We start from the raw sequence: 22,283 nt of genomic DNA on the forward strand, positions 1-22,283 counted from the left end.
CATTTGACAAAGTTTTAGTATTAATTTATTTAGCCTAAAAATTCTAAAAAAATGGGCAATTAACTTTTTTTTTGTGAAGAAAGGGGCGTTCTTTCCGGCTATCAGCACAGGGCTGAGCACTAACTAGTACACATTAATTTCTTTCTTGTGGTTGGTTCCCTTTTTGAATTAAAATTTCTATATGAAGAATTCCCTTTAGAAATTCGTTACTGTTTTTATTGTGTTTGAATTTTTTTTTCCTTTTTATTCTAAATTTTTCTAAAGGTGTTGCAACCATGCTGATTTTGTTTTAACTTAATTACTTATTTCGGTCTAAGTAAAGTAAGCGTTTTGTCGCTTCTACCTTTTTCTGGACCTTTGCTATTTTGACTTGCGTTGTTTTTGATGTGATGGTCTGAAATAAAAACAATTGAACAAGACAAACTTAAGTTAGTTTTGGTAGAGAAGTTACTTTGTTACTTGAATACTTCACAAACTTCACAGCAGGATGTTAAAACGTTTCAAGCGTTTCGGTTATCATCTGCCATCTGCTCTTATCAAGGATTTAGATTTTGGTAAAAATCTGAAGGAAGAAAATACTGTACAACAAGTACGTAGGTATCAAAATTGATTAAGGCACTGACGTACGATAGTTAATTACACGAATGCAACAAGATTCTTCTTCGTGTGTTAAAGTGGTAATACTAGTGCTATAGCGATTGGTCATTGGACTGTGTTGCTATCCAGTTAGCAGAGTAAGAGAAAAATAAGATAACAGATAAGGAGTACCACTGGCATACAGCTGCAAACTGAGCTTAAGATGGGAACTTTCGAGAAGAAGCCTATGCATATACCGACAACGGTTGCAATTTTTTTTGTTAGAATAATATATAGAGTGTTGCCACTTCGATTAGTTTATTCTAGAAGGATTCTGGTTCCCTCTGAAGCGGAATTTGTAGGCTTACTGTTGTCATTGTTGTTTCCAGAATAATTGCGCACAGCAGTTGACATAATTCGCTGATCTGGTCGATGTATAGCGGAGACAGCAGTTTCACTTTTATTTAATTGAAAACTTATGTATGCCTCTAATTGTAAATAATCGATTTTAGAAGAGTTAAAGAAGGAACTACCACTTAGAGACATGAGTCCCCAAACAAGAATAAATAATTGATTGAGTTTCGCTTTTAGGAGCATGATCGTTGCTTACTTCACAATGTAGATTTTTACGACCTGTTTAGCCTGACGCTACGAGTTCGGTGTAGTAATAGCGAATTGCACTAGCTTTCGGAACACAGTTTCCTAGTCATGTGCTGTGACGAATGGTGTTGAAATCTATGAGTTGTTTGTTTAATGCGGCTCTTTTTTGGCTTGAGGCTGCTGGCTGTTGAGTTTCTGTGTTTTGTCTTTGGACAAAACTGACAAAACTACTCCCACACTTCGACTCGGCCCTACCCACAAGTACCAAGAAGACCTTAAACGAAATACAGAGAAGAAGGGGAAGACACCCAATAAAGCCACACCACACCTGACGGAATTCGAGAAGACGATCGAGGACAACGGATACCCCAAGGACTGATTTAACTGCAAGAAGCTTTCCCAGTCCGAGGATAAAGATTCAATCAATCAAGGACTTTCTCAAGCAACCATCTAGGCGACAGCACCAGATTGGCCCATTCGGATACAACCTTATTTGGAGACAGGCTTTTTTCTGAGATTTCTAAAATTCCACAGCGTCATTTGCTCAAAGGATTTGACGCATAATAGAAGTTAATCAAATAAATTCTCAGCGAAAAAGTCTCAACAAAAGAAAAAAACAACCCTTGTCAAACGGTGTTTCATGATTAATCATTTTTTTGCAGTGCAGGTTGCAGTGTTTATGCTTACAGATTGGAAAACCTTGAATAAAAACTGCAACGCAGGACACATGTCTATTTTATGTGAGCAAACAGTTTAATTTAGTAGTTCAAAAATAAACTTTTATTCTCGGTTTGTTGTTCATTGAATTTTATTTTAATTTTTCTATGTCGGAATGTAGAAGAAACGAGTAAAATACAGTAACGGAAGCATCAACAAGAAAAAGTGGTAAAACCGTTGTGATTGAAGATGTGCTTGCAACGATATAATTCCAAATTGCCCATCCACACTTGTTACGCATAAATCATTACCAAATGAATGCGTAAATCATTACCAAATGAAAAACTGAATGCGTCGAAAACAACAATCTCCGCTTTCCATCTAAATAATCGGGAATCCCAGCGTCAACTGTCTGTCTCGCTAAAAGGAAATCCTTTACCATATACTCCAAACCCAACTTACCTTGGAGTAAAACTTGACCGACAGTTGACCTACAGACCCCACATCGAGTCACTCCGTGCCAAAGTTACCTCGAGAAATAACCTCTTGAGAAGCCTTGCAGGAACAGGATGGGGAGCCCGAGCATCAACCTTGCGTACAAGTGCACTAGCCTTGGTCTACAGCTCAGCCGAATATGCCACAGCTGTGTGGAACCGTAGCAGACACACAAAAAAGATGGATGTATGCATTAACGACACCTTGCGCATCATCACTGGCTGTTTCCGCCCCACACCTACTGCTTATCTGCCATGTTTGGCTGGCATTGCTCCTGCTCATGTCCGTAGGGAAGAAGCCTCTCACAAACTGGCTTTGCATGCAAGACTCGATCCTCAACACCTTCTCCACAGTCACTCCCAAAGATATAGACCAGTCAGACCCCAACGCCTGTCATCAAGGCGCCCATTCCATCGATATGCTACACAGCTTGTGGATAAGAACTTCAGCTGCATGGAGACATGGGCCCAGGAATGGAACGAGCTGCCACATATCCCTCCCCAGTTTTCAATTATACCAGCACTCTCCATCCCTCCTGGAGCAGATCTCCCAAGAAAGGCATGGGTCACATTGAACAGGATCAGATGTGACGTTGGCTGTACTGGAGCTAATCTATTGAGGTGGGGGTTGCATAATACGCCGATATGTGTCTGCGGAGCGGTAGAACAAACAATGCAACACATATTCCACGAATGTCCCATCTTACGGCCCCCAAGTGGAATCATTGGTGTTCGAAAACTGGAGCCAACTACCGTATCATGGCTGCACGATGAGGCATTGCCAATCTAAGCTACTACAAGTCAAACGAGAGAGAGAGAGATTACCAAATGTAATTTGAAAACCATTTCAAATAAACGTTCAAATGGCAACATGAAATCAAAGCCACCATTAATATACAGAAATTGATTCGACCGACCATTTAAATCCCATGTTATCAGCAACCTCCGACCCCTGTGGTGTAGATTCTTCAACTATGCCCATTCACACTTATTATTTTTTGACGTTATATCAATATAAACTTATGGCAATAGACTGAAACTAAATTGCGTTTTTCTTTGTATTCGTCTTGTTGAACTGCTGTAATTTGCTGGATGGATGCCCATTCACACTTATTCTTTTTTGCGTTATATCAATGTAAACTTAGGGCAATGGACTGAAGCTAAATTGCGTTTTTTCTTTGTATTCGTCTTGTTGAACCGTTGTAATTTCCTAGATGGATGATATATGTTCAATTGTTCATGTATTTCTTGAATTTTGTACCAGTAGGCTACATTGTTGGAACTCGTGGTAGAACACCAGTTTAAGATTTAGGTCTGCAGCTTTTGATTTTAATATTATGTAACCATCTATTTAGAATAGAATTTTTATGCATGTTGATAATATCGGAATTTGCTTTGTTTGTTCGTTTTACGTATTTTCAAATTTTCTTTTTTGCATGTGCTAGCTGAAAATGTTATTACTAAAGCGAAATCGATTCTTAACTGAATAAATTACACTAAGAGGTTAGATTGTTGTGCAAATGCCAGCATTTGATGAATGCAAAATAGCAGTAAATTCTTCGATTCAACTTTATTTTCTAATAAGAATACCAAGATTGCCAGATGTTATTAAATCTTCAGTCCACTGCTGACAAGTAACCCAAAAGCAGCCGAATGGTCACAAGTGATGTGAAACAAGCTCAAAACATGACAATTATAGTTAAAATCGAAATAATTTTGGCTGAAATGGAACGAAACGAAAAAAAAAACGCGACTGGTAAAATTTTCCCGGTACTCTAAAACAAAGTTGCTCATTTCTGCGAAAAAAAGCGCGGAACACAGCGCCAAAGACGACGACAGTGCAAGTGGTGTACTGATGACGTCAGCTTTTGATGGTGCTTGTTGCCTTGTCATTGTCAGGGTGAGGAAACCTACTTTGCCGTATCGACGTATTACGGATATTTTTTTATGTCTATGGAGCGTTTTAAATCGAATCTTTCCCAAATAAAACTTTGCTGGCGCCCATTATATTGGAAGGTTTACTTTGTACAAAAGCTAAATGTTGATTTCAGCGTTTCTTGAACTGTTAGTCGCATTTGTTTGGTACAGAAATAGCCTTGCCTTTCAACAAACTTTTCATTAATCCATTTGTTGACGGGTTGAGCTAATGGGATACAAATGATGTGACAATCCATGGTTTACTATAGTCCATGCGAAAACGTTTTATGCTTTGATTAAATTACTAATCAGGAAGTAATTTTAGTTGAATTAGTTTTGCTTACCTTTCTCCAGATCTCAGAAAATAGATCATTTGCCAAAAAGTTTCTGGCAATTGTAGCTTCATTGTCAGCTGAAACACAAAGTGTAACCATAACGTTGGCCGTACGGGATACTACAAACACATAATACTCATTGATTCACATAGTTTTCTATGGAGCGATATGTTGAGAATAAAATAATCTGCAGGCAACAAACGGATTAACTTAAAGTGAAAGTTGATGTGAGTTTTTCTAGGCCTGTATCAAAGGCTTAAACTTTATGAACATCTAAAAGCTTAAAAGGGCCGGGATTGAGCTTCTCGGAAGGCTTTCAAAGTTATTTGATCAACTGCTGAAAGCGTCAGTGACAACAATACAGTATGGTTAAAACAGCTCAATCTAGGTCCAACAGAGCCACCTATCTGTTGCTTCATGTCGTATAAAGAAGACGACTTTCCTGCAGCCACGTACAACATAATCTACTGGCATTTGAGTTTTTAGGTTGAGCTTTGATTCAGAACATACTTTGATCAGTTTTTACAGTGAATAGGCTATAGTCCTAAACAATGTTGGGGTAAAAAGAAATATAATTTAATGCCAAATTCCAGTTTAGTTTCATTTCCAACCGTATATTTTTCTCTTCTAATGTTGAATTGTTACATTTTTTCCCTTAATGGGAAAAACGTAACAATTCCGATAGCTCAATTGGTTAGCGCGTGACTTCATAAATCAAGTAGGTTCAAAATCAAACGGCGCTGGTTCGACTCTCGGAGTGTGCGCTTGAGCAACGCACGTTAAGGACTGCTCTCCGTTCAGCGGCACTTAGTGGATAGAATAATTCCCTAGATAGAAACAACATTTCAACAATCTGAAACTTCGCTTTGTCAATTTCGGTTACCGGCCCTTCGTCAGTGGTTCGACTTTGGCCTCCAAGTATTTGAAGCTGTCAAAAGCTTTCTCTGATTAAGCTGATTAAGCTTTTAAAAGCTTTCTCAGTCCGATGATGAAGATTCAATCAATCGTTAACTTTTTTTGTTAAATTAAAACCATAGATTGTTTTGGTAACGGTAAAATCTACAGTATCGTACAAGCAATATGCACTTTCATGTGTTCGTGGCTAGCGTTTAACAAAATGGACTTGCTACCGAAACGTTATTAATAGTAGCCTACCAATATTTTCATTGCAGGAATTATTTACAGTGTATTGTCACAACACCGATATTTAAAATTAAAAATGCAGTTGAACTTGATAATCATCTCTGTTGTCGTGGCGTGCTGCTTGCCAACATTCACCCAAGGACTGGATTGCCAAACCGGTCTGAAGTTCTCCATTAGTGCTGGTGGCCAGAATATTGAAAGTGAGCTCGCATCCATGTCATGCCCTACCGGATCCGATCGCTGCGTCTCTGTGAGTGTGGATGTGAATGCTCCAGGAGTTGGTGACAGTAAGTAAACCGTTCAACAACATGCAGTGATCCTTTGTGTCAATTCTAGGGTTGCAAAATTCCCGGGAATTTTCAGAGCCGAAACTTTCCATGGAAATTTCGGGAATTAACGGGAATTTTTGGGAATTTTCGGTAATTTTCGGAAACATTCAAAACAATCTTAATTTGATGTTGAAACAGGAAAATAACGGCCTTGTACTGTTCAGACTAAAAGTACTATGTATAACTAATATACTTAAGAACATACAAACACATGGTTTAGTTTAATAACTCCAAAAATGAATCATTACCAATCTGTTTTTTTACAAACAAAAACAATACTGAGTCTGTCACAAAGTCGTTTTAGTTACTGCCGGTTAGCATCTCCTCCTGCTCGGCTTCTTCAGATGATGTACTAATGACTGTTCTGGCAGCGTCATCGCCTTCAGAGTCAACTTCAACTTGAGTTAACTTGTCTTCACACGGCTCAAACAATGCCAAGTTTGACCTGATAGTTTTTCCACCCTTTCATTTGCGAGCCTATTGCAGACCTTGGTGTGAGTGTTCCCAAATATGATCAGTATTTTTTTAAATATTGAAAAAGTATGTATAATTAATAATTATGCATAAGCCTCATTCTTAATTAACACCAAATTAGCGTTTAGATTAATAATTAAAGAAAATAAGAAATGCTTAAGATACGTTATTGATATTTTGTTTTAATTGATGAAATATTTAACAAATGTTTTAAACATGATAAATGCCAAATGAAAACTCCCAATATTTCCGGGTCCTTCAAAATTCCCGGAAACTTTCCACCCCTTTACAACCCTAGTCAATTCCATGGCTGTTTTTATATAAATGTCATATTGCAATTTTCCCTGGACCTTATGCATTGCAATAGTTGTATTTTTTTAATTTATTTCATTCGTTCATTCGTAGAATGATGGGAATAAACTGGACGGATAAAATCACTAACAAAGAAGTGTGGAGACGCTCTGGGTGCACCCCTGGCGTCCTCATCACAACTATCAAAAAAAGGCAAATGACATTTATCGGGCATGTCTACCGCAAACGCGGAATTGAACACTCGGCAATGATGGGGCGATTTCCTGGTCAGAGGCACCGGGGACGTCCACGTTTGGAAATCTTCAAAAATCTTTCAACATGGACAAACCAAAATTTTGAAAACCTAATTAGAAGTATGGACAATCGATCGTTGTGGAGACTCACGGTAGCCGACGCCTTACTCAGGCATGGCCGATGATGATGATGATGAGTGTGCGGAAGTGTTTAGTTTTTACCCAAACAGCAAATCAGTCGTAATTTATATTGATTCAACGCCCAATGACTGATTTGCTGTCTGTGAATTGTGTCCAGTGGCGTTTGCAGAACTTTGTAACGGGGAGGGAGGAAAACATATAACTCATTAACATTTTTTCGATAAAAAATAACTCTTATCTTGTAGCTTGCACAAGTTACAACATCATTTTTGAAAGGGGGTGTAGGGCATGGCCCAAAGCTCCTCAAATCCTCTTACGTGCGCAAGTGTTTCTGTGCCATTTCGTCTCTTGAAATCCGTACATTGACAACTAAGCGTACAAAAGTTATTTAAACATTATATTTAAACAAACTCTCTCGCATTCTTAAAATGAATGGTTAACATGCATATCATGCATCCGTTCACATTAGAGTTCGATAACTAGAACTTGTTTTGATTTAGTAGTCAACTTTAACTGGTTATATTTATCGCTTTCGTATGGCGCAACGGATAAGGCGTTGACTTTCCAATTATACATACTTGGTTCGATTCCCGGCTTAAGCTAGTTATTAAAAACACCGCTCACCTTTACCCAGGGTAATTGGGTGGACATAATTGCTGCAGGAAAGGCGGCCGAGAGAAAGTTACTGGCCATCCTACTCTCGTTAGTGCCGAAGGCTTAGTACAATGAGAACCTTATCTTATCATACCTGACACTTGCATCATGTATGGAAGTGGAACTACCCTTACTTAATAGTTCTGAAACCGGATCAAGAATACTCAACAATCTGTAAAACGCTTGTGCACTGTAATTCGATTCTAAATTTAAAGCTCTTTGGCGATATCTTGCTGTTGTGCAATCTTAACTCTTGTGTGATGATACATTAACAGTGAACCACGTTCATCCGCTGCCAACTCAATCGAACCAATAATGAAATTGAAAACTGTTGTTTTTCTAGTTCCCATAACCGTTGGCCAATGTGCCCCAGCGAATTTTTGCTCCGGAGATGTGTGCGCTCAAGTCACCAGTCAACTGGAACAGAACCCGACCTTCTCTTCCGGTCAAATAAGGTAAAATAAGTTTAAAGTAAAATGTGCAATGATTGTGTAGGCTTGGGTTGTGGAGTCGGAAGGATTTTGGCGTGTCCAGAGTTAGAATCGTTAAAAAGGCGATTCCAACCTCGGCCTGATCAAAAACTGTAAACAATAAAAATTTTGTTTGCAATCTTTTATCAAAGATTATTTCTTGTTCTCCGTATTGAGCACTACAACTTCACCATAAAATAGAAGTGTTTGTTCTTGTTGGTTTTTATGAAAGTCCTCGTTTTAATTTCGATCACAACTTAAAGTGAAATTAAATTAAAAAAATAAATAAAAAAGAACAAAAATTAAAATAAAGGCAACCTTCCAAAATTTGGCAACATTGAAGTCGAATTTGGAGTCGGTCAGTTATAAACCGAAGAATCAAAGATCGTACATATTTTGCCCTACGCCACAGCGTTGGTGAAAATTGCATTATTTTCTATGGAATCAATTATTGTGTTAATGAATTTGTTGATCGATATCTTGAACCTTTATCTTCTGGTGGAAAAATTGTTTTTGGAAGCATGCGTTAAGCAGTTTTGTATTATTATAAAGACATGAACATGCAGGGTCGGTTAATACAGGGGTCCGCAAATACTTTTTGGCGCGACCCAAAAAACAATCGTTCGAAATCTTTGCGACCCAAATGTTCCGGAAGTATGTATTTTTGCGTAAAACTCTTTGCAGATTAATATCAATTTCAATACTGTCGTCCCCGCTTATTAAGCCCACATCGGGACCGGAAGATTTTGGCTTATTAAGCAGGGGACAATTTTCTACCACTCCTACACCTTCAGTAATTCCGAAACGGACCAAATTGGTCTTAATAAGCGGGTGGACCTATTAACCGTGGGCGTCGTCGTCGACGTATAGGCCTCTGGGGCCGAGGGTCTACTCTATCTTTTTACTACCCCAGACTCACGATGTTCCCGGACTACACTGGAAGGCTGTTAGAGGGCAGCCAGTTTTTGATTTCATAATCTATGGCGCGTAGACCTTCCACTCCATTAGGTGGCTTGAAGATGGTACAGTCATTGATGATGTGGTCTGCTGTCTGTTCCTCGGCATTACATTCACAGGAAGAGGCCATTCCCCATTGGTGCATGGTTGAGAGTAAAATCCCAACGCCCATATGAAGACGGTTGAGGCGAACCGAACCCATACCTGTCTTGGTATTGTCAGGCCGATGGGGCATGTGTCGCATCGGGGATGAACAAATGGTCTGGTGGTACTTGGCTTCCCTTCAGAATTTCATTTATGGTCTGCGGCTAAGCCGCAGAGATGTCTTGTTCATCAGCTTCGTTGATCAGAAGTTGAGCGGCTGACACGAATGGGTGTCTTGATTTCAGTTCGTGGGGGTGCTCATTTGGGAGAGCAGAGAACTTGTGGTGAAGATGGTGCCAGATGGCTCTAGTGCCCGTCGGCCGAGTAGATTCTTCGCGACAAAGCTCAGAAGATTGGATGCCAGCGAAAATGGGGATATTGTCCAATGGTATGGGACGCAGGCATCCGGTCACTGTGCGTTTTTTATGACAGTGTCGATGTTGTGGCAGTGAGCACTGCAGCACCAAACAGGTGCACAGTACTCTGCTGAAGAGTAGACAAGGGCTAAGGCTGCTATAGTGTCAGCCCTTTCCCCCCCTATAGCTGGAGCCTTAAGGCGGGATGTCATTTTTTTTGCGCACTGACACTGAATTGTGGTGGTATGTGAGCGATCTGTCTAGTGTCACCCCAAGATATTTTAGTTCGGGCAGAAGGACAGAGGTTTTCTATTGTTCTGAACATGTAGCTCACGATCAGATTCCCGATTGTGGAAGTGGAAAGCTGCTGCCAAAGTTTTTGTTTTGCTGACTTTCAGTCGCCAGTTTTGGAGATAAGCTGAGAGAGTTTTCATGCCCTGGCTCAAGGTGTCTTCCAGGCTTTATATCCCTGCGCTTAACGACTGTACTACAATCGAAAGTATAAATTTTCTTGTACCAAATTGTACGAAACTCAGCGCATCAATGACTATATAATTATATTTATTTTTGCCATAAAAGTTATATTTATAATAAGTTTAAACCGTTTTGCGACCCACTGTGGATCGTCTCGCGACCCACTATTTGCGGACCCCTGGGTTAATACATGCTGGAGCTTGTGAACTATTGTACTTTAAGCCACCTGTTCAATAAACAATTTAAGCTATCTCGCAATTTTTCAATTTCTCGGATGACTTCACTTTTGATCCTCATACACTTTATAATGGTTCGAATGACCTAGGCAGGAAAAACCATCATTTTTACACGTCTGCAGACGTTAAATCAATGTAAAAGTGAGGAATTTTGCTGTTTGAGAAGTGACCTTACACCAAAAGTTTTATAATTCTATCGATTCCTATTCTGTTTATCATACGCCCAAAAATATCGATTAGCTGCAATTCGGAACTATACAGTGAGTAACTAATGCATGACCTTGTTTAGGAACAAGAAAAAACATAACTTTTATTATCCTTTAATTATTTAGAGTTTAGACGAAAGAATGCAGGCTTACTAGTCAGAAAACATTACATGATAATAATCAATCGCCATCTCCGCTAGAAACAGATTGCGCATCAATAAGGGTTATCTGTTTTCATGAGCCGCGGTTTTAGCTAGCTCGCCCAGTGTGGTTAAATTGAGTTGTATGCCTGGATGTTCGGTCTATGCCTGGATGTTGTCATGCTATCGCCATGCCCAATATAGTCACGTTTTTTTGGTGTTCAGCACAAGCATGCGGAGTGCTTGAGGGGAATTTAAGAATAGATTAGCGATAGCAATATTATGCCAAAGTAGCTCTCCACTGCACCCAACATAGGACTGTGGACGGTCATCAAACGAGTTTCTGCTCCTCTACGCAGAAGAGCAGATTTATTACTCTCTTTCTTAAGCCACGGAAATGCGGCAAGATGTCGTGACTGAAAAACGATTTATCAATCATCGTTTCGGGCGTCGAGAACCATAAATAATGACTCGTAATGCACTTTCACGTGATTGGAGTTTTCTTATTATAGCTCTGCTTTTGCAAAATGACAAAATTCCAGCGGAAACAAACATGCTGACTGCATGGCCGATTGGTAAGAACCGTGGTTCAACATTTGGTTTCGACACCGCTCAAGAGCATGTGGTTGTGTCTTATAGACCGGGAGCCCGCGACGTCCACCCTAGGTGAAAAAGTTACCAATTTCTATTCATACAGCGATATCCGGTGGTATGTGGGTACTCATAATCTGGAAGTCTGCCGGCCCGCCGGTGGTGGGTATGGGAATGGGGGTCATTTTTCATGGCCCAAAAAATGCGCTAGGTCAGCTGAAAAAGTTACCGCTTGAAACTTAGTTGGTTGTAAAGTAAATAGTTTCTAGATGATTGTCTGGTATGTGACAGACATTTTTGGTGGTGGGGGGGCTCTGACAGACAAGTTTTATACCCCCCAAAATTTGCGCTAGGTCAGCTGAAAAAGTTACCGGATAGAACCAACTGATTATTAATCTGTGAGTTTTAAGCTTCACAAAAATGTATGTGACAGACAAATTTGGTGGTGGGTGTCCCCTGACAGACGACCTAAAGTAGGTGACCCCCCTAACTGAGCTAGGTCAGCTGAAATAGTTACCGGATAAAACCAACTAAAAATTAATGTGTGAGTGTTAAGCTTCACAAATATATATGTGACAGACAAATTTGGCGGTAGGTGTCCCCTGACAGACGACCTACAGTAGGTGACCCCCCTAACTTGAGCTAGGTCAGCTGAAATAGTTACCGGATAAAACCAATTGAAAATTAATGTGTGAGTGTTAAGCTTCACAAAAATATATGTGACAGACAAATTTGGCGGTGGGTGTCCCCTGACAGACGACCTACAGTAGGTGACCCCCCTAACTTGAGCTAGGTCAGCTGAAATAGTTACCGGATAAAATCAATTGAAAATTAATGTGTGAGTGTTAAGCTTCACAAAAATGTATGTGACAAACAAATTTGCTGGTGGGTGTCCCCTGACAGACGACCTGAAGTAGGTCTAGGTAACCCCTTCTCTTTTTGCGCTAAATCAATGACAGGAGTTGCCGACGACTTACCGCTAAAAAAAAATTGAAGAAGCGTTTTGTTTTATGTGTGCACAACAGCAAATAAGTATTACGTATAACAGGCAATTTAACTACTAATGGTATACCAGAATAAAAATGATGCAAATTGAGCAATCACCCAATTTGGGTTAGGGTTAGTTAGATCTATAATAACAATCACTGTAAAGGGTAGACTATTTATACTTGAAAAGTTTTTGTCTGAATTTTTCGTCAACACTAAACAGTCTAGCCTATATAAGAAAAAATGTTTGGCGATGGTGGTGAGTCATTGACTAAAAAAATAATTCCAAGTCAGATTCATCTTCCGAGTCGGAATCTCCGCTCCACTGTTCATCACAACTCTTAATGTCATCCTGATCACTTCTTTCCTCCGATTTACTAAATAGCTGAGATGGTAGCCTATAGCTGCGCTTTCAAACCAGCCTGGAATGATAACTTCATTTGTTTTCGACCAGCCATAATAGTGACATTTGCTCGTTTTCTGTAACAATTCTGTGATTACGCAATTGTTTCGCGGCATGCCGGCATCTTCGGCTTGTTCTAAGCCTGCAAGATGATTTAACTCTGTTACAGAAGCAGGTCTCTGTGTAACTGTGACACAACATCTTTTTATGGCACTTATTGAGTTCCGAAACCCAATTATTGCGACGCAGCGTCCCTATTCGCAGTTTGCTCTAAAGACAGATCGACTGCCGTCCTAGAGTAATCCTTTTTGGTACGCCTAACTGAGAAAGCACCATTATCCAGTATAGCCCTCAGTTTCGGATCCGCGTTTTTTAGTTTGCTGTAGAACAACGACCCCCATCTTGCATAATTTAGACGATTCAGAGCGAAATATATTTCTAGAAGTATTAGTACAATAACCATGCAACCACTTACGTCGTTCATCCTGACGCATCTCTGCACTTCTCGATAGAGTCGGTTTATTAAGAACACGTATAGTGTTCAGAACTGACAGGTTTCGCCAAACACTCCATTCATGGACCTGTTAAAGTATTCTTCATACTTTTCCCAATGTTCGGTGACGACTGGATTGGCCAAGCATACTTCTACTTTATCAGGGTTCGTTGGAATAATGGACATGACTTGCTGGAAGTTGTCAATTTCGTCTGCATCTAAAGTTAGCAAGAATCGATCGTATAGCTTTCTTTCCATGACCTTGGCTGTAATTTCGTGCACACGAGTACAGTACACCTGTTGTAAAATTTCTTATAATGAACCCTTGCAATGATCCCTCAGCAAGGATCTTTGACTCCGACAATATGGACTCTATCCCGCAATCATTTATGAAGGGTCCTTCTGCTCCGAAAAATGCAAGATCCATATGGAAATTCCCAAGCATAATGAGGAGATTGTCAAAAAGAGGGGCTTTAATGGCTTAAATGGAGTAGGCTTTTTGTGCAACCAGGGGTGTGCAACAGCTACGTCAACGTCACCACTAGATGTTGATGAGTTTCAGTTGCAACCTTCATCGTTCTCACCAGGGTTTCTTTAACAACGTTATTGTTGGTTGGTGATCTTTTTATTGGATCCATGTACCATATTCGCTGTGGCGGTAGACAGTCCACTCTATTATTGCTCATGAAACCAGCATAAAGTGGAGTTGCGAAATCTCTACTTTTGCTGAAGCAATACATATCTAGCGGCTTCATTTTGCATGTCAAGATGGACTCTTTATCCATTATTTCCTGAATATAATCAGATGCTTCTCACACGGAACGTGATTCCTATTTTCTTCCTGTGCTAACGAGGAGTATGCAAATTCAGGCTCTAAACTTTTCACATCATTGTAGTTAATTGTGTGGCCTTCCCTGTTAGATATTTGCAAAGTTAACTTGGAACCTGTTATTGCTCCTAAACCAAGTATTGTGTGCTTCCATGGCTTTACATGACCTCGACTGACGTTATACACAGCATTTGACTACATTGATTCTACTTTTCTTTCCATTGTGTCTGTGTGAGAATCACTGAATTTGGATTTCAACCCGCATAATAGTGTGGTATAGAAGAGTTGCAATCATTCGGGAAGTTTTGGGGCCATATCCTTCAAGCTCTCTATGATTGTTGGATTTGGGGTTTTGGTTTTGAGTAGCTCGTAAGTTCAACATTTCACCTCGTAAGAGAAGTGCCACTGTTCGAATCTGATCATCTTGATTGGCACTATAATCACCTATCAGAGCATATTTTTCTTCTTGGGCGGAGAGAAGTGAGGTGTAAATAAAATTGTCTACTTATTGTTAGTGCTTTACCAGATTTACGAGAAATTTTCCTCACAAGGTTCTGTGTGGTGTTAGACCATAGCTCAACATCACTTTCTCCATTTACCAAATACTCATCTTCGTAAAGATTAAATAATATTGAAAATAGCATTGGCGTTTGCTTTTGCATCTCTTCCTCTACAGATTCGCATATTATTAGGAAAGGAAGGTTGTGAGTTTGGCGAGATGAAATATTCCAGTTTGTTGTGGTTTGGGGATTGCTTTTAGTCTCTCTATCAAAATGAACCCGGCAAGACTTGTGATACTCTGCTTCTTTGGCAATTAAGTCAACACCACTACGAATTAGTGATTTAATCCTTTCGTTTTTAAAAAACACTGCTCGACTAAAGTGATTCGCATCCATCCATCGTTGAGACCTTAACGGTAATTTCTTCTTTTTTTTGTATTTCTTTTCGCTTACGAAAGCAAAATATACAGGATCCTTTCAATAAACCTATTTTGTCTGACTTAAGAAGCGAGCTTCTGCATCTTGTTTCAACTTTAGCGACTTTAGCAGAAGATAAAGCAACTGCCTTAGGTGGAAATGTTCTTTTAACTGCTGTACACTGTGTACAGGTAAACTTTTTGTGACATGGCTGAGGATAGACACCTATGGGTAACGCAGAGGAACTTGTCTGAATGATTTTACGTATGGTGACAGAAAAGCAATCGGATGATAATAATTGTAGTCGAATGCTGGCAATGTTTTTTTCCATGAAGTCCAGATTGTTACATTCACAACTTTACATTTTGCATCGTCTGAAGTCGTGCTACAGCAAATAAAACATAGTTGATGTTCTCCAGGTCTTTCATAGTTGACCTGAAAATAAAATGTGTGAGCCTAAAGAGTTTGACGTATGTCAACGTAAAGTTAAATTAGCAACATGTTGGTTACTAATCTACAGTTTTGCGTTGCCAATCGCGATATAATTGTATTCAAGTTAATCTTAAATCAAGCGCTTCCATGTCGCGTACGAAATACCATCCTTTATCGTGATAGTTACTATACGGTACCTTAGTCGCACTCGCATCCTCATCGGTGGCGGAGTTACGATGATTGCAAGCAACTGATCAATGACACACTCCTCCATTTGGTAGTTGTTTGTCTGTGCATTACCAGACATAAATCGAAACTATACAAATAGTAGCAGTACTTGTATTGGCTAATAACGTACACTAATTACTCCCAGACAGCAAATCAACCGTTTTTTTTCATTGATTCAACGTCTGCAGACGTTGAATTGATATAAAAAACGGTTGATTTGCTGTCAATGTTTTTTCGAAAGGATGCTTTTTACACTGTTTTTGTACCACATTCTTCAACTTAGCCTACTAATATTTATCCATACTCGTTAGATCGCTGATTTGTTGCGTATTGAATTGTCACTGACTGCCTCTTTGAAAAGTCTTGTTCATGGAATAACGGTTTGGAGGAATAAAAAACGTAAAGTACATGATTATTCATCATTGTGATGTCATATAGTAGCTTATTGTAGAGAGTTTCGAAAAAAGTGTTATCACATAGCTAAATGGTTAGGGTATAGTCAGTAGTCAGATGATCAAGCGCTTTAAGGAGTGAATTGTTAGTAATGTGTCGTTGCCCGCTGTGACACAAAAGCAAATGATCCCTTTCAAACTAATTTAACAGCTTGCTTGCACTAGAGCTGTAAAATTCCAATCAAACTCGCTAAAAGTAATACAACCGGATTTCTCTATCTCAGACAGCAAATCTACCCTTTTTTAAATTGATTCAACGTCTGCAGACGTTAATCCAATGTAGAAAACGGTTGATTTACTGGCTGAGATTGTAGTGAGCCAAGCAGATGCAAAAACGCTTGATATAGTTCCTTGCACTGCAATTATTTTTATTTGTGTACACAAATGAAGTAGATAAATCATGTTCTGTTACTTAGTATACGGTACTTCAAAAGCACAGCTAACAAATCCCTCCTATCAATTGACTTAGTGCAAACCTGGGGGTTATCTAGGGGAACGTTCAAATATTACGTAACGCTTTTTTTCCGAATTTTTGACCCCCCCCTCCCCCATGTAACGCCAACGTAACGCTTTTTTCAATCCCCCCCTCCCCCATGTAACGTTTTTTCACTACAAGTTCAGCACAAAAAACTACCATTCCGTACTCGAAAGCGTTACGTAACGTTTTGCTTGAACCCCCTCCCCCCCGATGCGACGCTAACGTAACGCTTTGCATAAACCCCCCCCTCCCCCTCGAAGGCGTTACGTAATATTTGAACGTTCCCTAGGCCTATTTCAGGTCTTCTGTCAGGGGACACCCACCGCCAAATTTGTCTGTCACATACATTTTTGTGAAGCTTAACACTCACACATTAATTTTCAATTGGTTTTATCCGGTAACTATTTTAGCTGACCTAGCTCAGTTAGGGGGGTCACCTACTTTAGGTCGTCTGTCAGGGGACACCCACCAGCAAATTTGTCTGTCACATACATTTTTGTGAAGCTTAACACTCACACATTAATTTTCAATTGATTTTATCCGGTAACTATTTCAGCTGACCTAGCTCAGTTAGGGGGGTCACCTACTTTAGGTCGTCTGTCAGGGGACACCCACCACCAAATTTGTCTGTCACATACATTTTTGTGAAGCTTAACACTCACACATTAATTTTCAATTGATTTTATCCGGTAACTATTTCAGCTGACCTAGCTCAGTTAGGGGGGTCACCTACTTTAGGTCGTCTGTCAGGGGACACCCACCAGCAAATTTGTCTGTCACATATATTTTTGTGAAGCTTAACACTCACAGATTAATAATCAGTTGATTTTATCCGGTAACTATTTCAGCTGACCTAGCTCAGTTAGGGGGGTCACCTACTTTAGGTCGTCTGTCAGGGGACACCCACCAGCAAATTTGTCTGTCATATATATTTTTGTGAAGCTTAAAACTCACAGATTAATAATCAGTTGGTTTTATCCGGTAACTTTTTCAGCTGACCTAGCATAAATTTTGGGGGGTATAAAACTTGTCTGTCAGAGCCCCCCCACCACCAAAAATGTCTGTCACATACCAGACAATCATCTAGAAACTATTTACTTTACAACCAACTAAGTTTCAAGCGGTAACTTTTTCAGCTGACCTAGCGCATTTTTTGGGCCATGAAAAATGACCCCCATTCCCATACCCACCACCGGCGGGCCGGCAGACTTCCAAATTATGAGTACCCACATACCATCGGACATCGCTGTATGAATAGAAATTGGTAACTTTTTCACCTAGGGTGGACGTCGCGGGCTCCCGGTCTATTAGGCAAGACACTTAAAGGCAAGCCGTCGATTGCGGAGTGGCGCCCCTTCATTTCTTTCATAAGTATGAACAGACGCTTCTCTCGAGAGAAATGCCTACGACGCTTAGGGCTATAGCCTGCTGAACTGAATTGAATACACTTCGTTAAATTTCAACAATTAAAAACCTCACTCTTCCAAGCTCGGTAACTGGCCCTGGGTGTAAAACCTCTACATACAAGTATGCAAATTGTATGCAAAACTACCATGAATAAAAGCTTTGTCGGCCTGAAAATAAAGATTCAAAACCAAACCAAGCCAAGAAACATTTTCGGATATAAAATTATGAAAATGTAATTCTGCTTAATTTTCCAAGCAATTTACATTTACAAACCATTATAAGGCAATTAATGAAGGAAAAAAAGGGTTCTAAAACACTTCACCCCGCATCTAAGAAAAATAGGCACAGCTCAACCGCCTTTGCACTCACATGTTTCAATATGGTCTTGCGGAATGACCATCTTGTGTGTGGGACGGAATAGATCTCCCCAGACGCCAAATGAACCGTTTTTTACATTGATTCAATATCTGCAGACATTGAATAATGTAAAAAAAACAGGTGATCTACTGTCTAGATTTACATGTAAAGTACAGTACATAACATCATGCGTTATTTGCTCAATCTCACTCTGGTGATAGCAATATTTATTTAACTGATCTTGATGTCAACGCAGTCCGACGGTTGAAGTGCTAGGATCGATTCACATGACATCTACCACCTCATACGTAATAAGAAGTTCGACAAAAACGAGATTAAGGAAAAACATGAAATGAATGACTTGTGAAATGATCGAATGCCAATGATCAGCAATTTAAATTTAGAAAGTTCCACTAAATTTTTGTTGCAGCGGCTGCAGTAGCGGCCCTACATTTTTTCAATGTTACGATAGCGTTGAGGCGCTATGTTTCTTTCAGCCACACTCCCTCTACTTTCCAATTTAAAGTGAAACGATGGCTCGTTTTTGTATTTTTAATGGAAACAATGCGTGGAAAAAGTCAATGTAGAAATTACTCTAATGTTGCGGGAAACATCAAGCCACGTTGGTTATTGACAGAAGAGTGACACCAACATCAGTCACGACTCTGAGGAATAAGGATGAATGTTTCGGTGTCTTGGTACTATCGCATGAAGCGTCGGTTCGGAAAGTAAAGTCAAACCGTGGAGGTGTTTTTTTCAGGCAGAAGTAGTCCTTGAGATTTCTTAGGGCTAATTTATAACGTCTCTATAAATAAATACAACACCCCCATTTCTTCCAGTGCTGCGGTGGAGAGGCGTTTCTCTTTTGAAAAAGACGCGCTGAAGCCAAAAGCGGACAGGACTCAGCGATTCGCATTTTAAAGTGTTCGTGATTATGAAAGATGCCTAACAATAAATTTCATCAAGGACGTGTTTTTTACAACGACATTAAAATGGCACGTAACGAATGATCGCGTTTTGTCATGACATCATTTTGACGTCACAAATTGCTTTCTGTGTCAGTTCAAGTTAAGACAAAAGTAGCAGGAGTACTGTATAGTTCGAGTAGCGATAACGGGAGCGCGCGAGTTTTATAGAATGGTAGCGATAACGCGCGCTACTTTAACCTGTGTAGCGGGTAGCGCGTTACTTTTAAAGTAGCAGATTCCAACCTCTGCAAAGCAGTTTGATTTTGCTTCTAGCTCCAAATGTAACAAACAGAATGTATGTTTTTGAATAATTCATTTTAGAACTACTGCATACTAAAAACAATATGGTTAGTTGGTTTTTGTTTTGTTTTTCAATCAAAACAGCCCAGCAATAACAAGCTTCAAATTCTTTTCATTGCTGTAATTTCAAAGCAGCTTGATTGGCTTCTAGCTCTAAGCATTTAATATCCAACAATAGTACACAGTTTGCAGGTGAGCTCCCAGTACCACTTGTTCTCGATATGGTTAAGAAACACAATGCATGCTTCTTAACCCGAAGCAGCTTTAAGAGGATGTGACATGTTACTTCAGTAAAAGAAGACTTAACCTAATTACCGTCTGTTGATGAAGCTGTCAGGGACCTTACACACAATGAATACATTTTGTTGTAATAATTTAGTGATTTAGTAGGCTAGGTTCTCTAAAAAATTCCCAAAAAAAGATCCTGGCAGCGCATGTAAAAACTTTGGCACTGTATGTCATTATGCGTGATGCACCTTTTGAAATTGTGCAATCACTTTCATCATATTGCGTCATGCTCCTGAGGCCTTTAGGTCACTCACGTTTTGTTCAGTTTGGAAGATTTTTTAATTTTCGTAACCACGGCAACACTTCCTGGTTCGTGCAATAAGTAGCCTACAGAAAAAAAAATCAAGAAAAGTATGACTCTTGCAAAACCACGCAAAAGTAGATATTTGATCAAGGATGAAAATGCGTTCATTCACAGCCTATGGTAGGCTATCATTGTTCTGCTACAAAGGTCTAAAACGTAATTGATGTGCTTGTGTTTCAGCAACTGCCAGGCTTCTTGTTGCTCAGAAGACAACTGCAACTCTGCCATGTCTGTCAGTTACAGCGTTGGAATGATGGCTTTCCTTGCTTTGACCTCAATCCTTGCATTGCTTCTCAATTAACAAAAAGAATCAGATTTTTGAGGATTTTGCAATGCGCCTAAAGATCAATGCGTTTTATAATGAAATTGTATCTGATGTAAAATGTGCGATTTTTCTGTCTGCATATCCTTAAACTCATCATAGCATGTGATATGTTGTTAATATAATTTTATGACTAGTCTACTTATGCGTTATTGGAAGAAACAATCTATAAAAATTGCAACAACTCTACACATTTCGTCATTGTTTTATTAAAATTGCAGATTTGCCATCAATTTATTACAACTTGACTTGACGTGTTTGCTATTGTATATAAATATACCCGCATGTGCTTGTATGTGAAATATTTGTGTTTGGTGAAACGTGGGAATAGAGGCACCGTCACCGCACGACAAATAGTCACTCTTTGTAACTGAGATGAATCTCCGCACGCATCTCGCTTGAACACGTTTGTATCTACGTGCGTTGGCTAATTGTAATGTTACCAGCAAAATTGTAATTGCATACACGATTAATATATTTGATCGTCGTTATTACAGTTACATTAGTTTCTTGCTGTTCATGGACGTCTAGCAAAAAGAACATTTCCACAATTTTTGCAACTATTAAAATTGGACTATTAATAAAATTTTGAAAGTACTGTGATTTTTACTTGAACTGTTGCATTACTTTCAATGGAATTTCTTGTAAACATAAATTCAAATTCAACGGACTGACCCTAAATATTCGATTTATGTTTTTTTCTTCTCTGTTTGATGGCTAAAGGGGTGACACTACTGAACGGCAATACAAACGACATTTTAAAATTGATTTGTATCAAAACATCGACATAACTAGGATGAAACTCCATTCAATGGCAGAAAAGACATTTAGAAAAGAATACTTGAAATATCCTCTGTAGCTTAGGCTTAGTGGACTACTTACTCCAAGCAAACAATAGAAGGTATGACGTGGCTTAACGTAGGGATATTGTGCTCGTCATTTTCCCGAAAGCAGCTATAAGCATCTGACTTGAACAAAGAAGCTAAAAAATCAAGCAGCACTGGTTCAACAATGTGTGGATAAGCGCTTCCCAGACAGCAAAATCCGTCATTTTTACATTGATTCAACGTCTGCAGATTGGTTTTTGAGAGGCCCTTGGAACTTTATCGGTAGTATTCTTTAAGTTCACTGCTGAAACCACGCGTCCTTAAGGCCACATGCTAGGTTATTAATAACATGAAATTGACGGGCAAAATAAGCTAGAAAAGTTTTTAATATGCAGAAATTTTTATTTTGGAGGGGATACTGTAGCTTGCTGATCAGGTACCCCTTCCTTGGATTCGATACTGCTTTGACACATATACAGCAAGTAAAGGGTAATGTTCATCTGTGCGTAGCCATACGTAGCCTAAATCTAGTACTGTAGTCAGGGGCGGATTTAGACCATGAGAGGCCCTAGGCTGTTCCATTTGTGAGGCCCCTCCCTATTTTTGAGCTCAGAATTTCTCTCTAAACAACATCACATGTCATTGCTTAATGTTAAAAATATGAGTGCATTAAACTCTTCGTTCTTTTCATTTTCCACATTCATGGGTGCAAATTTTTGATTAAAAGAATAAAAATTTAGAAGGCAGTTTTGCTTTTAATTTTAATTTTTTTGATCAAACAACCGTTACAATAATTGTAAAGTTTATTTACGAGGACATAAGAAATAGTGACAGCCATCAAATAGAGTAAGA

At 39.3% G+C, this 22,283-nt stretch overlaps 1 protein-coding gene across 1 annotated transcript; it reads left to right on the plus strand.

Annotated features, from left to right (window-relative positions):
- Positions 1-5,755: 5,755 nt before the first annotated feature.
- On the plus strand, positions 5,756-21,207 carry LOC145784268 (uncharacterized). The gene is made up of 3 exons (XM_082596060.1): positions 5,756-6,009; positions 8,209-8,320; positions 20,463-21,207. Exons 1-3 carry the CDS (start codon positions 5,799-5,801, stop codon positions 20,581-20,583), a joined length of 444 nt encoding a protein of 147 aa, XP_082452186.1. The 5' UTR covers positions 5,756-5,798; the 3' UTR covers positions 20,584-21,207.
- The last annotated feature ends 1,076 nt before the right edge of the window (positions 21,208-22,283 follow it).

This window comes from Aplidium turbinatum, chromosome 1 (assembly GCF_918807975.1).
Source record: "Aplidium turbinatum chromosome 1, kaAplTurb1.1, whole genome shotgun sequence".
NCBI classification, from domain to species: Eukaryota; Metazoa; Chordata; class Ascidiacea; order Aplousobranchia; family Polyclinidae; genus Aplidium; species Aplidium turbinatum.

Bases quoted from the DNA above. Each gene is read 5' to 3' on its own strand.
- LOC145784268 (XM_082596060.1), top strand. From the start codon at position 5,799: ATGCAGTTGAACTTGATAATCATCTCTGTTGTCGTGGCGTGCTGCTTG. The intron at 6,010-8,208 runs GTAAGTAAACCG...TTGTTTTTCTAG, and splicing joins TGCTCCAGGAGTTGGTGACA to TTCCCATAACCGTTGGCCAA. The intron at 8,321-20,462 runs GTAAAATAAGTT...CTTGTGTTTCAG, and splicing joins TTCTCTTCCGGTCAAATAAG to CAACTGCCAGGCTTCTTGTT.